This window comes from Bombyx mandarina, chromosome 25, assembly GCF_030267445.1.
Source record: "Bombyx mandarina strain Sakado chromosome 25, ASM3026744v2".
In the NCBI taxonomy this organism is placed as follows: domain Eukaryota; kingdom Metazoa; phylum Arthropoda; class Insecta; order Lepidoptera; family Bombycidae; genus Bombyx; species Bombyx mandarina.
The window spans coordinates 3,334,231-3,352,966 of NC_143231.1; the positions used below are offsets into that span (position 1 = coordinate 3,334,231).

The following is an 18,736-nucleotide window of genomic DNA, read 5'->3' on the forward strand; positions in this document are numbered from 1 at the left end:
CTGGTTTATAGCTAGTGTCTGTGAAGCACTCCAAGTATCTGACGACCGGATGAGATGACAGAGCCTCGTGAGGACGAAAGTCGCAGATGGAGGTGGTCATGACCTTCAGAAATGAGGAGCACGACTGAAGCAGGATTACAGACATACGTCTGAGTTTAAAATTTTCCAGAAACTCCAAAAGAAAACAGAAATAAAATCTAAGATATAATTGAATATGCAATTTCGAAAAGGGCACATGTCGCATATTTTGTCAAAGACGATACATTTTTTTCATATACATGTAGTTTTGAGGCTCACCTACACCAATTTTATAATAATTCCAGTAATTTTCAATTGCTAATTAACACTAAAATATATCTCAAAAGTTAATATTTTACACTGCTTTAGAAAATAATCAGTTTTTTTCATTTACTTTTTTTTTTATTGCCCTTGTAGGCAGACGAGCATACGGCCCACCTGATGGTGAGTGGTTACCGTCGCCCATGGACTTCAGCAATACCAGGGCCAGAGCCAAGCCGCTGCCTACCGCTTAATACTCTCCACAAGCCTCGTTTGAAGAAGGACATGTCATAGCGCTCGGGAAACACCGTGGAGGGGAGCTCATTCCATAGCCGGATGGTACGGGGCAAAAAAGACCTCTGGAAACGCACTGTGGATGACCGCAGTGGCTCCAGGTAGTATGGATGAACTCTACTCCGGTGGCGGGCGGTGCGATGGTAAAAACGAGATGCCGGTATCATCTCGAACAATTCCTCAGAGCACTACTAAACTTACTAAGCGTTTTACATTTTCAGAGATGTGCCCTTTTCAAAATTGCATATTCAATTATAATGTCTGATTCCGTATCTGTTTAGAATAATTAGAGAATGCGGTTTTGCTTCACTATAAAGTTACGTTATATCAAATATCCCTCAGTTTTCTTCTATTCTCGTTCAGTAAACGACCGGTGCGAAGTATTGTAATTGTTTAAAATTGTTTAAAGAATGGTACGTAATTTTTTATCTAATATAAATCGACTTACAATAATTAAGTAATGTATTGAATACTTGTTTTAATATGAATAGTGCATGAATTACGTATGCTCTAATTGTGGAATTTTAACCAAATCTCATAAACAAGAGCCAAGGAAGTCATGGAAGGTCTTTCACTCCATTTTAATTATAATTTATTTATTTATATTTTTATTGATTAACTTATATTAGATTAATGATTTAATTTTTTTATTTATATTGTAATAATAATTTAATTTTTAAATTCGTAGATTATTAATTATTATTATTCTTATTCAATACCTTCGGAATAGCGCTGGTTCGATTTTAAAGATTAAATTCTAAGTCTTTCAAGATACTTTCCCGTCAGTCTCACTAAATCTTTAAAGACTTGTAGATGTCTATGGGCTCCGGTAGCCGTTTAACACCAGGTGGGCCGTGAGCTCGCCCATAGTAGAGCACCTCATAGTAGAGCTATTGGGGACACAAAATTATGGGGGACACCCTGTATATGATTGACTCGGTGGCGCAGTAGTTAGCGCTCCAGACTGTTGCGCCGAGGGTCGTGGATTCGATTCCCGCATCGGCCAAACATTATCTAATGAGCAGGTTTTTTTGGTCTTCGTTTGAATGTTTATCATCTATAAAAGTATATATTTAAACGTATGTATGTCAGTCTCTGGTATATAACGCAGTTAATCGTAAATTGGGGCCGGATAATCGTACGCAATTAGTTCCTAGTTATTATTATTTATTATTATACAATTTTCAGGCATCTAACATTGAAGGAATTTTGGCACCGGTGTTCACTCCGATGTACGAAGACGGAGAACTTAACTATTCTGCGATAGCGGATTATTTGAGTTTTCTAAAACGGAAGAACATAAACGGTATCCTAGGTATGATTCTGAGTTGTTTTGAAACAGTACGCCTTATAATAGGCTACTAGACGATGACTGAGCCTTGCTCGGTTTTTTTTTTATAACGCCATCTTGTTGTGTCTTTAAAGCGGTTAGTTTCCCTCAATTAAGAAAAATAGTATTAATATTCGCCAATAGATGTCGGGAAGAGTTGATTATTGAAAACACGAATAAAACAACATTTTCTGAAAATAAATCGTAGCTAGATCGATTTATCGCCCCCGAAATCCCCGGTATACTAAATTTTATGAAAATCGTTGCAGCCGTTTCCGAGATTCAAGAATTGCTCGTTTAAAGGTATAAGATATATAACACGGTTTTTAATGTGCGGTACAGTGCGCTTCTGTCGACTGACCCTTGTTCGTGGGTTCGATTCCCACATCAGGCAAACATTCGTGTGATGAATCTCTTTATATATGTCAACGTATATAAGTATGTATATAAGTTTTTTTTTTATTGCTTAGATGGGTGGACGAGCTCACAGCCCACCTGGTGTTGAGTGGTTGGAGCCCACAGACATCAAGGTAGGACCTCTTGTGAGTCCGCATAGTCTAGTCGACTAGTTGAAAATGGTACAAAATAAAGATACTGCTCTTAAAATTATGTGCGATACCTCATTGGATCCAGAATGACGCCTAGAAAAATGTGCTAAAAGCGTGTATTGGCACATAAAAAATTGCAAAAGTTATAAACAATTAAAGATGAAAAAAAATGGCATTTCGTTTTGCCAATATTTCATAAACTATTAATATTTTAAAAAAATTAAAGGAAATTTAGGAAATTTCCAATAAAAAACTCCTAACTCCCGGAACTCTATCTCCATTATTTATAATTTTAATTTAACGCTGAAAATAGGTCTGCGCGCGACATTTTTAGGTTGCGCGCGTGGCGTCAAAAGCGAGTACGGCACATTAATTAATTTTATTTAAGGTATTATATTATTAAGGTAAAATTTTCTCGAACTACCGTCTTAATTGTAAGTGAAAAAAAATGTTTAAATAATGGTCGTAAAAAAATTTCGCTTCGTAGAGCCTTTCTTACATACATACTTAACAAGATCCTGCCATAAAAGTTAAAAAAATATTTATACTTTGTTTAAAACAATTTTTTTACTTGAACAAAAACTTAAAAATCCAAGTAATGTACTATTTTCAACTTGTTGACTAGACTAGCACGGGTAGGTACCACACCCCTGCCCATTTCGGCCGTGAAGCAGTAATGCGTTTCGCGGTTCCGACGGTATATCTAACCGCGTTATTAAACTTCTACCCGTCCAACTCATCGTGATGTTGGCATCTATTTTCAATGCCGCTATGGCGAACTGTTACTTTCCCGCGGTGTGGAAAGAAGCGGACGTTATCGGCATACATAAACCCGGTAAACCAAAAAATCATCCGACGAGCTACCGCCCGATTAGCCTCCTCATGTCTCTAGGCAAACTGTATGAGCGTCTGCTCTACAAACGCCTCAGAGACTTCGTCTCATCCAAGGGCATTCTCATCGATGAACAATTCGGATTCCGTACAAATCACTCATGCGTTCAACAGGTGCACCGCCTCACGGAGCACATTCTTGTGGGGCTTAATCGACCAAAACCGTTATACACGGGAGCTCTCTTCTTCGACGTCGCAAAAGCGTTCGACAAAGTCTGGCACAAGGTTTGATTTTCAAACTATTCAACATGGGCGTGCCGGATAGTCTCGTGCTCATCATACGGGACTTCTTGTCGAACCGCTCTTTTCGATATCGAGTCGAGGGAACCCGCTCCTCCCCACGACCTCTCACAGCTGGAGTCCCGCAAGGCTCTGTCCTCTCACCTCTCCTATTTAGCTTATTCGTCAACGATATTCCCCGGTCGCCGCCGACCCATTTAGCTTTATTCGCCGACGACACGACTGTTTACTATTCTAGTAGAAATAAGTCCCTAATCGCGAAGAAGCTTCAGAGCGCAGCCCTAGCCCTAGGACAGTGGTTCCGAAAATGGCGCATAGACATCAACCCAGCGAAAAGTACTGCGGTGCTATTTCAGAGGGGAAGCTCCACACGGATTTCCTCCCGGATTAGGAGGAGGAATCTCACACCCCCGATTACTCTCTTTAGACAACCCATACCCTGGGCTAGGAAGGTCAAGTACCTGGGCGTTACCCTGGATGCATCGATGACATTCCGCCCGCATATAAAATCAGTCCGTGACCGTGCCGCGTTTATTCTCGGTAGACTATACCCCATGATCTGTAAGCGGAGTAAAATGTCCCTTCGGAACAAGGTGACACTTTACAAAACTTGCATAAGGCCCGTTATGACTTACGCGAGTGTGGTGTTCGCTCACGCGGCCCGCACACACATAGACACCCTCCAATCCCTACAATCCCGCTTTTGCAGGTTAGCTGTCGGGGCTCCGTGGTTCGTGAGGAACGTTGACCTACACGACGACCTGGGCCTCGAATCAATTCGGAAATACATGAAGTCAGCGTCGGAACGATACTTCGATAAGGCTATGCGTCATGATAATCGCCTTATCGTTGCCGCCGCTGACTACTCCCCGAATCCTGATCATGCAGGAGCCAGTCACCGTCGACGCCCTAGACACGTCCTTACGGATCCATCAGATCCAATAACCTTTGCATTAGATGCCTTCAGCTCTAATACTAGGGGCAGGCTTAGGGACCCCGGTAACCGTACTCGTCGAACTCGACAAAGAGGTCGACGTGCAACCTAACCCATGCATCAGCCCGCTGAGTTTCTCGCCGGATCTTCTCAGCGGGTCGCGATTCCGATCCGGTAGTAGATTCATTCGCGAAACAATTGCTCTTGAGTTGTTAGGTCTCCTTCGGAGGCGCTCGGGCAGTTGTTAGCAAATCCCACCCCTCTTGGCTGAGCCTTTGCTCGCCCACCTGTCCTGGTGAAACTGGAAAGGCCTTCGGGCCACCAGTAAACTTTCAATAATAAAAAAAAAATAATGCGTTTCGGTTTGAAGGGTGGGGCAGCCGTTGTAACTATACTGAGATCTTAGAACTTATATCTAAAGGTGTGTGGCGCACTTACGTTGTAGATGTGTATGGGCTCAAGTAACCACTTAACACCAGGTGGGCTGTGAGCTCGTCCACACAACTAAGTAATAAATAAATAAAAAATAGGAGTTACTGGGTAATAAGGTAACTAACCTCGTCGAAAACTACAGCATGTGAAAATTATGTATACAAAAATATACTCCCTAAAAAAGGAAATAATAATGTTTATAAATCTTGGTTAGAACCAGTTACACAATATTATTCATAATTAGCGAAGTTGCAGCCACAGAACAAGTATTACGTAACTTAAATAAATGACCGACCTATTTAGCTAAATACTTACTGATTAATATAAATTAAATACTCATTAGTAACATTACGGTATTACTTTCGAACTGTTCAGAAAACCTCGTTATCTGCATGCACGATTCTCACATAAAATGGCACTTAAGTATGAATAAATTAATTTAAACCTTAGGGTACTAAAACACGTACGTATAAGACACTAAAACAATTTTAACAAAGTACATATAGTATTTTACTGGTGGTAGGACGTCTTGTGAGTCCGCACGGGTAGGTACCACCACCCCGCGTATTTCTACCGTGAAGCAGTGATGCGTTTCGGTTTGAAGGGTGGGGCAGCCGTTGTAACTATACTGAGACCTTAGAACTTATATCTCAAGGTGGGTGGCGCATTTACGTTGTAGATGTCTATGGGCTCCAGTAACCACTTAACACCAAGTAGGCTGTGAGCTCGTCCACCCATCTAAGCAATAAAAAAATAATTAAAATAGTGAAGTTGATCGTGATGTAGCATACGGTACATATAATGATCGGGTATGTTATATATACCAAATACCAATACCCAATATATACCAAAAGTAGGTTTTATTATTAAACTTTGAAGTCTATTTTTACTTTGTGTGGAAATAAAGTTTTTTTAATTACATATTAATAACCCTTGAAAACATAGAAGAACATGCTTTCAAATATATATTTTTTTTTACCTATCTTACTAACCTAGGGGTTATATCAGCGTAACAGGACGAGTAAGTGAGCTCCCGGGACTCTAGCCTAAGGACGTCGCCAGCACTAACCCTAGCAAGAGCAGTGCTTCGTAAAATCTACCACCAGATCAGAAACGCGACCTACTGAAAAGATCCATGGAGAACCTCAGTGGGCTAAGGCGAATTTCGGAGGATGGAACCACACAACTGAAATTTTAACCTCATGTTTCAATGCAAGTTTAAAAAATAGTGTGATATATAAGGGCTCTAGTAATTAAATAACAGCAGATTCAAAGCCGAAAGCTCTAACTAACGCAATCACAAAAAGATTAAACAAGTACCATTTGGTATTCTAACCCAACCAACAGTTGGTGGTACTACCGGAGAAGCAGCATCTCTGAGCTTACAAGAACGGAAAGACGTACTCAACGCTTGGCTACAGAGCGCAAGAAGGCACAAAATCAAGGTCATCGCACAGATCGGCGGAATACCTCTGCCTGATGTCATTGAAATGGTATTTATAAATGACTACTTTCTCTAACCGTTAACGTACAGAAAAAGGATACCTCACACGTTGATGGTCAATCCGGTAGTTGGTATGTTCATGATGATAGATAAAGTTTTTGAAGCGTAACAAAAAAAATAAAAAAGTAATTTACTGGTAGGAATAAATATAAATAAATAATAAATATTTATTAACAGTCACGCCACATTAACTGGTCCCGTGATAAGTTCGTAAAGAACTTGTGTTACAGGTACCAGATAACGGAAATAAATATAAGATTTTTATTATACACATACACATATTTAATAGACATCCATAACCCTGGAAAAGATATTTTATATTTATCATACAAATATCTTCCCTTGGCGGGATTCGAACCCGCGACCCCCTTGTGTAGTGACCATGTCACTTACCACTACATCAGACGGCCGTTAAAGTATGCCAGAAGCAGTATGCGTTTCGGTTTGAAGGGTGGGGCAGCCGTTGTAACTATACTTGAGACCTTAGAACTTATATCTCATGGAGGGTGGCGCATTTACGTTGTAGATGTATATGGGCTCCTGTAACCACTTAACACTAGGTGGGCTGAGAGCTCGTCCACATATCTAAGCAATAAAAAAAATCATTTTCGAATTTATAACATTAATTAGTATGGATAATTTTGCATAAACTAAACTAAACTAAACTTATCTCTTGGCTACAATAATTCCTACCTATAAATAATTACTCGAAAAACCCTATTTACCTTAATTATAATTATATTTAAGTAAAACGTGTGTAATAGAAAAATCATCATAAAAGTTAAAAGTTAAATCCAAAATTTGTCTCCTTTCAGGCACAATTCGCTGAAGATGTGGAGGTTGACGCCATCATGACTCTTCCAGAACTTTACTACAAGCCCCGAAACGTAGAGCAGCTGGTCTCCTATTTAGAGACGGTATCTAAGGCGGCACCTACACTACCTTTAATCTACTACCACTTTCCTATGATGAGCGGCGTGGACTGTAAGTAAACACGTGCTCTATATCCCAACTGGATAAGTTTGATAAAAATTTAAATCCTCCGCAAACCCATCACACGGTGCGTAGCCCTAAGTCTAATCTAAATCCAAAAATAAATTACCTAACTCTGTGCTGTCCAAAACTTCGAAAACCATTTTACATTTTTTTTTTTATTCCTTATATAGGTGGACGAGCTCATAGCCCACCTGGTGTTAAGTGGTTACTGGAGCCCATAGACATCTACGACGTAAATACGCCACCCACCTTGAGATATCAGTTCTAAGGTCTCAGTATAGTTACAACGGATACTCCACCTTTCAAACCGAAACGCATTACTGCTTCACGACAGAAATAGGCAGGTGGTACCTACCCGCGTGGACTTACAAGAGGTCCTACCATGTAGTGATGTTTCTTTGCCAGTGAACATGAAAAGGTTCTTTGCACTGGCTTCATCGAGGATTCCAAATTTCATGGGAATGAAAGCGGATTTAAACGTTGCTGTACAAGTCGCTGATTTGCTTGCACCCGATCAGAAAATATTCATGGCTAATCACGTAAGTTATTTTTGATGTTATCTGTACATATGCAAAGAAATGAAAGAGGCTAAGTAGGCGTAGTCCCATGCGCTGGTCTAATCAAACTAAGACGACATGGGACTCCAACATCAATGTCGCTATCCACTGCGCAGAGGACAGGAATTAATGCAGGAACATAGTCCAGACAAAAATGCTCCGTAAAGGTTAAGACCCTCAGCACTGAAGAACACGATGCAAGGAGGAGGAATACTTCAGAAAATAAATTACTGAGTGCCAAAATCGAGAGCCGCTTCCCCATTAATTTTTAGGGACTAAAATTGTTTATTTAAAATCGTTACCTTATTAAACTAGTAAAAGCTCTTACACCAAACACAGAATCTTTACGTTAAATACGTAACCTGAATAAAATCGAAACGCAAGATTTGTACCCAATAAAATTTAATGATTAGGGTGGTAGTACTAATCTGTGTGGAGCAACAAAGATTGAAAACATCTTGCTAACATTGCAGCATTTAGCGGAAGCGGCACTAATGGGACACGAATCGAGTATTGCAACGGTTACAAACATGTTCCCGGAATTAGTACAAACTATTGTGAATGCCGTGAGCACTGGCGACGTGAACACTGCAAGGAAACTACAGGAGACCCTTAATCGGGCAGTTGATAACATTACTGAACAAGGTTTGCCTTTTGTACATATCAATCATATTTCTATCAATATTTTGTTCATGCCTGTTTAAATGGCTAGGCGAAAGGACTAATTTTACTGTGGTCTCTGCGATAGACTAGACCAGTGATTACTAAGAAATTTACCTTCAATTGTACCAAAAAACCGACATAGCCCAAAGGATTGCGACGTTGAAGTGGCAGAGGGCAGGGCACATTGCTCGTAGAACGGATTGCGGTTGGGACCGGAAAGTTCTTGAGTGGCGACCGCGTACCGGAAAACGTAGCGTGGTTAGGCCTCTCACAAGATGGACCGACGACCTATTGAAGTTCGTGGGGATCCGCTGGATGCAGGCAGCGCAGGACCGATCTTTGTGGCGAGGCTTAGCGTCCAGCAGTGGACGTTTGTGGGCTGATAGAAAGGAAAGTACCAAAAGAGAAGGAAAAAATAAAGAGTGGCATCCAGAGGTGGCCTTAGCCGCACAACACCTTACACATTTTCAAAACTCAATCCACATAATAATATTACAGTACATTTTAAAAGCAGCACATCTTAAAGTCCATCAAAGCTTTAATGAAATCAGGCCCAGAGAACATGGGCTTAGAAACTGGTTAACAGTAGACCGGATCATGTACGAAATTGGGCCGTTTGTAGATATATCGCCTTTTTGCATTAAAAGTGAACAATTTCCAAAAAATATTCAAAATTGAGTTAATATGCGGTTAATATAACATAATTTGGTATCACCAATATTTTTCTCATAAATACTGTCAAAAGAGCGTAGTTTAGTTTTAGTTTTATTTTTTTTGTTTTTTTTTAGGTTACCTTTGTTTTGACTACTACTAACAAAATTAATACATAATTGTATCTTACTTTAAAAGACAGATAATGTTACTGGTAAAAAAGAAATGTTGCAAAGAAGATTAATATTAAAAATATTACATGTTAAACCTTTGAAACACTCTCCTCTAAGATTAGTAAGTTTTGAGATTATACAGTTTTAATGCGATAAAGACGATTTTTTGTTAACTAACTGATTTTAAATCGTAAGCATAATAAGTGTTTCATTTTACAGGTGAATTCCTGCCCTGCATGAAATCAGCCATGCCGATGATCACTGGAATCCAAGTGGGCCCACCGAGACGGCCGCTTTTCGCTGTAGATGAGACAACGAAGAAAAACATAGAAGACAGATTGAAAGCCTTAAAGATAATTTCCTGAACATAATCTATATATTATTACGTGAAGCAAAAACTTTATGTCCCTTTTTAAGAAAATTGCGTAGACGGAGGAGTATGAAATTTTCCACACTTATAGAGATTATAGAGAAGAAGTGCACAATGCTAATATTTTTTTAAAATAATGCATAAAAGATACATTAAATCAATAAAGAAAACATTACACACACTAAATACCATGTATTTAACGCACACACGCATGCATATTGTCAAACTTTTGTTCTTGACGTCTGTTGTCAAATTGAGAATAGATTAAATATTGTTTGTCTTTGTTAATATTTTTTATAGTGTAGTCTTGGCGAAATTTGTGATTATAAAAATATAAAATACAATCATTATAGTGTACAAACATACAATTCCAATTAATTATAGTTGAATTTCGACTACTGCGGGACCTCTAGTTATGATAAATATATAAAAAAAGAGTCATTTCCTTTTAGCTCTTGTTTTGCGTCAGTGGATATGCGAACTTCAATTCCTTTGAAAAATACTAAAAAAACAACTTTTGCGCGCCGATTTGCGTCAAAATTGTGCTTCTTATATTTTAACAAATCACCATACCAATAAACATTCTAACGTATAGTTCACACTATCTTCATTTGCTAAAACAGTTGCTAGATATAAATATAAAAAATTTAAGAAAAAGGAAACGAAAACTCTATTAAATAACAAGAAATGTTTTTAATAAAATCAATATTTAATTTGATCTTTATTATCTATATATTTTTTGACGTACATTTGTTCAATATTCGTTAAATGCTACAAAAAATAAAACCGGCAACCTAATTAGTTTTAAAGTTTTTTTTCTTTTCTTTCAAATATAGAAACGTGTTATATTATAAATATACTGTCTCGTTATTTCAGTCCCGATTTTTAGCTATTCCGGAACCCGAAAATCTAGGCTACATCCAGCACCCTGAGCCTGCCACGAATCCGCTCTATGGCTTCCGAACTAAGCGGCTTTTGAGGCAGCGAAGGCGGCCCAACTCTGATTCCGGTCACGATTTCCATTCCGGCCTTCATAACGGGCACCCACGGACCTGTCATCACGCATCAGCATTACAGCTCATACAAACACACCGGTCAACAATGTTATTGACAAGACAACTTAAAACAATAACCTATCATTCGTATCTATTAGCCGATTCAAGAGATACCAATCCGTACTGCATATTAGACAATGCTTTGAAAATTCGCAACGATAATGTCATTTTAATTCCGATACCATTCGGAACTTAACTCTTTCGTCAAGGTGATTGACGGGATCTAGATAGTGGTCCTTTTTTTTATTGCCTTTGTAGGCAGACGAGCATAGGCCCACCTGATGGAAAGTGGTCCCCGTCGCTCATGGACGTCAGCAATGCCAGGGGCAGCGCCAAGCCGCTGCCTACCATTAAGTACTCTCCGCAAGCCTCGTTTGAAGAAGGACATGTCGTAGCGCTCGGAAAATACCGTCTAAGCACAGAGCTCGCGTAATTTGTTCAGAGTCTGCTCACAAGTAAATCAAATGATTTAAATTATTTATCATAAAAATGATATACATTATAGGACTACTAAGTAAGTGCCACCACCCTCCGTAAAAGATGAGGTTTAAATCTCAGTTGTAAAACCCCTGCTCCGCCGTTCAAACCTGAACGCTATGAGCTCCGGTGAGCACTTTACACCAGGCAATAAGCTCGTCCAACAAACTAGGCAGTAGAAAACGAAATATTAAAAATTTCAAGTTGGATATCTTTAGTACTGGTGGTAGGACCTCTTGTGAGTCCGCGCGGGTAGGTGCCAACACCCTGCCTATTTCTGCCGTGAAGCAGTAATGCGTTTCGGTTTGAAGGGTGGCGCAGCCGTCGTACTTGAGACGTTAGAACTTATATATCAAGGTGGGTGGCGCATTTACGTCGTAGATGTCTATGGGCTCCAGTAACCACTTCACACCAGGTGGGCTGTAAGCTCGTTCACTCATCTAAGCAATAAAAAATAAAAAAAATATAGCAACACCCCCGATCACTATAGCTTAAGTCGTCGAAGTCTACATTATTATTAAGTGTACCCTACCTTCCTTGGTTAATGATTCGATCGCCAGACACAGTTTGTGCTGGAGGGCTCTCGCCGTCTCCACGTCCTTATTCTGAACAGCGCTCAGGATAGCGTGAGCTATTTTCGGGAAGAGATTGAAAGACGTCCCGATGCTCGATTTTATGCCGAGCAGGGCAGCTGGTGCTAAAAGCTGAAAGTTTCCGTGCATTGTGAATTTATAAACAAAAAGCTTTTGTGTGTGACGCGCGGTGTGCTGGAGCACAGAGCTGAATGGTAGCGGGTGGATGAGAGCTCAAGAGCGAGTGTCGTGAGACTACGCACATACAAGCGTAGTGTGTGACGCGCGGTGTGCTACTCTTTTTCGATGGCTGCATATACACAACTAACATTTTTTTTTATTGCTTAGATGGGTGGACGAGCTCACAGCCCACCTGGTGTTAAGTGGTTACTGGAGCCCATAGACATCTACAACGTTAATGCGCCACCCACCTTAAGATATAAGTTCTAAGGGTCTCAAGTATAATTACAACGGCTGCCCCACCCTTCAAACCGAAACGCATTACTCTTCACAGTAGAAATAGGCAGAGTGGTGGTACCTACCCGCGCCGACTCAAAAGAGGTCCTACCACCAGTAATTATGCAAATTAAAATTTGCGGGTTTGATTTTTATTACTCAATATTATTCCTTCAAAGTGGAAGTCAATCGAAAGCATTTGTTGAGTACGTATTTCATTTGAAAAATTGCAACCCGCCTGGGATTTGAACACCGGTGCATCGCTCAACACGAATGCACCGGACATCTTATCCTATAGGCCACGACTTCAAGGGATCAGAGATTTGATATTAAATAAGATTGGTCATTACCGTGTCCGCTCCAAGGAATAGTGCTTCCTTCTCGGACATGGCACGAAGCACTTGAGACGCTTCGCTCAAATCGTTCGAAGTGAACTTGATGCCTGAGAAATTGGGTATTTTCTTTGAGGCCTCCGTGACGAAGGCAGGCATGTTAACTGAAAGAGTTGAAATGTACTGTAAACCAAACTGTAAATCAAACGTATCATCGGAGACATAACGTGTGCTTAGTGCGAGTCTTTTAACGTTCTCGATAGCGTAAAAGTTAACTCAAATTTGTATGGAGTTGGAACAGCGCCCCTAGCGGCAAACGTAGGCAAACATTCCAACTCCATACAAATATGAGTTAACTTTTACGCTATCGAGATCGTTAAAAAACTCGCATTACGTATCGTCACTGTGAAAATAATATTACAACTTACTCTCAACCCGAGTCATGCTGGGAATGTGGTAATATAGCACAGGCAATTTCGGTGCCGCGCCGGCTACCAGGGCAACGTAAGACACCAGCTCATCAACATTGCTCGGTTTGAAGTATAATTCCGGTAGCGTTAGAATCGAACCAACGCCATTTTTTTGACAGAACGCCGCCTAGAAGTAAAACGACGTATGTATTGCGATATGGAAAAATAAACCTTAAAACTACGAATAAATAATAAGTTATTCGTATAGCCTTACAAAAGATCAGAGTTCTGGCTGTATTTTTTTTTTGTTTTTGTATTTGTGGTGTACTACAAAGTAAGCTCGATTTTTTTTTACTTTTTGGCCTAAACTCTAGGAATGAAGTTGTTTGAATAATTTTGGTTTGTTAACTTAGTATTTCTTCGTGTTTAAATGTATAACAACGGTTGTTTATTAACTGTTGGAGTCTGTGAAAGTGCAAAATTGTTGGAAAATGAAACAAATAAAATTGAACATGGCGCCTCGGGTTCTCTCAAAAGCTCCGATGAAGCCTCAGTAAACAACCATGATTTTATTGAGATTTTATTTCCTTTCTTTTTCATCTCCTTGCATTTAATTTCGTCCCAATTGAATAGAGTCCTATTTTTTTATTGCTTAGATGGGTAGACGAGCTCACAGTCCATCTGGTGTTAAGCGGTTACTGGAGCCCATAGACATCTACAACGTTAATGCGCCACCCATCTTGAGATATAAGTTCTAAGGTCTCAAGTATAGTTAAAACGGCTGCCCCGCCCTTCAAACCGAAACGCATTACTGCTTCACGGCAGAAATAGGCAGGGTGGTGGTACCTACCCGCGCGGACTGACAAAAGGTCCTACCACCAGTGATTTCGCAAATTATAATTTTGCGGGTTTGATTTTTATAACACGTTGTTATTCCTTCGCCGTGGAAGTCAATCGTGAACATTTGTTGAGTACTTGTTTCATTAGAAAAATTGGTACCCGCCAGCGAGATACGAACACCGTTGCATCGCTAGATACGAATACCCCGGACGTCTTGTCCTTTAGGCCACGACTACTTCAAATCTGACCTATTTCTAATTGTAAGAATTTCATTAATGGATAAATTGGTTAAGCAAAATGTCTATCTGCAGCATTTTACACAATTACATCTCTTGTTTTTTAACGCTTTTACCTAAGTCACCATTATGTTTATCTCGTCTCGTAAATTGTCAGTTTCGGTGAAAAAAACATTTGATAAAATTCCCCTTGAGAACAACAATCGCGGTGTTTTATGATAATAATAAAATAACAACACTGCGTCGATATCACGATGTTGGGGTCTTGTTGAAGACGTTATGTGACATTATCACGAGATAAAATGAAATACACTTAACATTAAATGTTTATCAATATTACGAATCCAATTTATATGATATATTTTTTTTTCTCTAACTGTTCACTGGTAGCCTAATGGGCTCAACTTGAAAGAATTTACTAAGACCAGCCCTAACAGGAGCAGTGCTTCGCAGAATTTACCACCGAATCGGAATCGCGACTCGCTAAGAAGATCCGGCGAGAAACTCAGTGGGCTGTGTCTATGGGTTAATTTACTCTTTTTTTTCCTACCTAGCTGAGAGCCTTGAGAGGCTATTTCAGCGTAACCTTAACTAGTAGGTGAGCTCACGGGGCTCAAACCTGACGACGTTGCTAACACGAACCCTAGCAAGAGCCGTGCTTCGCAGAATCTACCACCGGATCGGAAACGCGACCCACTGAGAAGATCCGGCGAGAAACTCAGTGGGCTCTGTCTGAGGGTTAATTTACTCGTCGAGCCCATCGTCGCAAGTGACGGGTTCGACGAGAACGATGACCGGTGCTTGAGGTGCCTAAACGGAGGTACCTAAAAGCACCGTTAGTGGATCGGGGGATCCAAAATGACGTGTTTAGGGCGGCGTCGACCGCTTTCCATTCTGTCCGCAGGATCGGGAATGTAGTTACCGGCAGCCACGATGAGAGGGTTCTCATGTCGTGCCGCTTTATCGAAGTGGAATTTACTCGCCGAGCCCTTCGTTGCAAGCGACGGGTTCGGCGAGGACGGTGACCGAAGTCAGAATTCTTATAAGAGATTTTTCGCTATTGACTCTGTGGATGTACACACGACAAAGGGAAGATCTTTCACCAGGCGGGTTATATTACTCGATAGACCGACAGTCCGAATATTGTTGTTCGGAACTTGTTTAAATGCAAGCTTATCTTGAAAATGTCGTAAGCGAGATTCAGGCATCTGTCAAATATCTTGTGTTCTATGATGGGTATCCGCCATAGCTTCGTTACTCAGCCCGCTGAGTTTCTCGCCGGATCTTCTCAGTTGGTCTCTCGCGATTCCGATCCGGTAGTAGATTCATTTGCGAAGCAATTGCTCTTGAGTTGTTAGGTCTCCTTCGGAGGCGGTCGGGCAGTTACTAGAAAATCCCACCCCTCTTGGCTGAGCCTTTGCTCGCCCACCTGTCCTGGTGAAACTGGAAAGGCCTCCGGGCCACCAGTAATCTTTCAAACATAAAAAAGCTTCATTGTTGAATTTGTTCGTTCTGTTAAGCAGAACTATTAAAAAGTATATTTTAAAGAACATGATTTAATTATTAAATTGAATACAATACGAAATAACATTCAAAAAGGATATTAATTTAGAAATTGTACTGAGGATCTAGAGTGAGAGTTGTAGGTACTGAGAAACTTTACATACAAAGTTGAGATATAAAAATTCGAATATTACGTAACGAATTTTATGTTTTCGCTAAGATGTTCAATGTTATTTATATTATATATTTTTTTTTGTGTTTTATCTCATTACGATAACATGAGCCAAAGATAAAACGCAAGTAAGACCGAGAAAAATACTCGGCTATTCGTGTTTTCATTGATTTCGTTTATATGTTTTTAGTTTACTTACATAATCTATGAGTATGATTATTTAATGTAATTTAATCAATTGTTTTAAAATAAATGTGTTTCCATTAATAATACGCTTGTTTTTTTTTTAAATACATTATTGCTCTCCTCTGATTGAGTAGTTTTGTCATGGAGCCTATAAACAATTTTTTTTACTGTTTTTTACACTGTAATATACCGTGGTAAATGCTGGAATCAAACTAGCCTGTAGGTAATAGGTTTTCGTCAATGTTGAGTTTTGGGGGTTCGGAAAGTTGTTATTTGGGTCTTTCTCAAATTCCACTTCGCCAATATGGCGTCTCAATTCAGGATCAATATTCTAAATTCGATTGGTGAGTTTCTCTCTGGCATACCCCGAGTGTGTTATTTGGCAATGTTAAAGTCAATCTACATATTGACAACCAATAAAGTACTTGACTTTAATAAATTTGAATTAAAAATAGTGTAAGAAAAAATATTTTATTGTAAAAAAAAGCGTGGGGCGCATGGTACCAGTAGTTATAAATATTTTATGAACAGATATGAGTAGAAGGGTTATTTTGATAATATCATTTTTTCTTACACTATTTTTTATTCAAATTTTTTTAAATTTATTTCCTATTTTTAAGTTGGATTTTCTATAAAAGCGCATTTTGTTAGTTTTTTTAAACTATTATTTATTTTTCATTTTTTAATTGAATTTCAAAATTTTAATTTTTTTTTAAATATTAATTGTTATCGGTCCTTAATAAGTATACCAAATTTCGAATTCCGTCTGAAGCTAATAAAAGCGTATTAAAAAGATGTGTAAGAACTCACCAATTCCTGCACGTCGGGGAGTGGTGCACCACCGACTTGTACCTGTATGTGAAGACCAGTGCTCCTTCCCGCTTTCACCCATTCTTCGATAACTTTCTTCCTGTCCGCTACGTTTAGAGACATATGCTCTCCTGTAGTACCACCAACTGGAGCGAGAAAAATGAACGCATCATTCATTTACGTAAAAGACCACCATCGCTAATCGGTACAGAGTGGTGAGAAAACGACATGAGTTTGGACCACTTGTTCAGTTTCCGAACGTCAAAATGTCAGCGAGCGACGTCCGCCATGACACCAATTCTCTTTTTGAAATCCAGCCGCCAAAAGCAACGCATTCATTTTATATTTAGTCTTTAATTTCTCATTTAACGGTACATTAGATATCTCAAAACAATAAATACAGTCCACGCTCAATTACCACAACAACACCACTGCCTATCGTAAACTACAAACCATTTTCATAAATTTTTTTTGCATAGTTAAATTAACAATTTCACAGTCCACATCTTAAGTGGTAATCGGAGTCCATAAGCATGATAACGTTAAGCTTAACACACGAGATCAAAGTCTCAATAGTATTGTTTACCAGCCCCAATTCCATCCTACAAGCGCGTTAGGTACTGCTTCAATTCAATTTTCGCAAATGATATATTTTTGCAAAATTTCAATTAGTGTTGATTTAATTCGATTACCAATGAAAATAATTTCGTACGTTTGTTAAATTCATTAGTTATTATTAGTGCGATATGATTATGATAACAGATACGAAGAGATACAGCGCTGTGTTGTAAAATCCGAGTACAAACTTAAAGCAAACATTTGACATACTCCAATATCATGAGACAGTTGATTTTTTTAATTACAAAACGCTGCCCAAAACGACTTCTTTAAGTATGTATCTATGTGTCCAAAAACATGTTTTCTTGAAAAAAAAAATGATTAATACCGAGTACACATTTGAAGCCAGCTTCCGCCATATATTTGGCATATCCAGGTATAGCCGCATAGTTGATTGTGAGATCATCGTTCAGCGGTGTGAAGACCGGGGGCATCAAACCACGTGTTTCAAAGTCAATCTGTCAACACAATACGCGTTAAAATAATTTTAAGATACCTACACCACTAACACAGGTTAATGACCGGAGTCACTCAGAATAAATATACATAAGTAATTTAAAAACAAAAGTAAAACACGTTTATTAGCAATAGCGAACCGAACTAATGGCTAACTTCATCTTCACCCTGTTGATACCGGTCAAGATCAGAGTGAAATTATCGGTCAAAATGATTCTGTTTGATAAAAATAAACATAATATCTATGTTACATAATTATCAAGCTTATAGGAACGTTTTCAAAAAATACCCAAATAAGCACTAGGGTATTTTTTTGATTATTATTTTGGTATACTTTGGTATATGATAAAGTATTATCTGCACTAAGCAGTAACAGACGACTTTGAAATGATTGAGATGTATTTGTTCAAAGCCCATTACAGTTATTGCGTTCATGATGTTTTTCTTGTTTTATCCTAAGCTCTTATTATCATGCTGTATATTCCCATCGTGAATCACAAGACCGGTTGGATTTTCTATCTCACGTTTTAAAGTAACTGTGAACTTGTTCACGAAACTACTAAAATAAAAAATAGTAGTTCAACCCCTTATTGCTCACCACTTAATTTTTCAAACGAGTTTGAAAAACAATATTTAGCTCTAGGCATCCCTTGGCGTTGCTAACGTCCTTGGACGAATCTGATTATTAATTGGACCATATGGTCGTCTGCCTTCAAAGAAACATACCAATTGAAAATGTATATAACAAGGA

General features: G+C 39.1%; 2 protein-coding genes across 3 annotated transcripts in view; one reads left to right on the plus strand and one right to left on the minus strand.

Moving 5' to 3' along the window:
• Positions 1-18,736, minus strand: part of LOC114243932 (N-acetylneuraminate lyase) — a 275,732-nt gene that overhangs the window by 250,828 nt on the left and 6,168 nt on the right. The window contains exons 3-8 of one of the 2 annotated variants that reach the window (XR_016325399.1): positions 17,858-17,987; positions 16,912-17,057; positions 13,183-13,351; positions 12,773-12,918; positions 11,927-12,098; positions 10,717-10,914 (exon numbers count right to left, since the gene is read on the minus strand). Coding sequence is in view for 1 of the 2 variants with exons in the window: in XM_028175585.2 (XP_028031386.2) it covers positions 10,772-10,914; positions 11,927-12,098; positions 12,773-12,918; positions 13,183-13,351; positions 16,912-17,057; positions 17,858-17,987 (906 nt within the window). In the remaining variant the exon portion in view is untranslated. Of the gene's footprint in view, positions 1-10,540; positions 10,915-11,926; positions 12,099-12,772; positions 12,919-13,182; positions 13,352-16,911; positions 17,058-17,857; positions 17,988-18,736 lie in introns of those variants that run through there. The other variant, XM_028175585.2, reaches the window with a different exon arrangement.
• LOC114243906 (N-acetylneuraminate lyase) lies at positions 455-10,717 on the plus strand. Its single transcript, XM_028175556.2, has 7 exons — positions 455-986; positions 1,762-1,888; positions 6,296-6,441; positions 7,268-7,436; positions 7,854-7,987; positions 8,479-8,650; positions 9,712-10,717. The coding sequence occupies exons 1-7, from the start codon at positions 984-986 to the stop codon at positions 9,855-9,857; spliced, it is 897 nt and encodes a 298-aa protein (XP_028031357.2). The 5' UTR covers positions 455-983; the 3' UTR covers positions 9,858-10,717.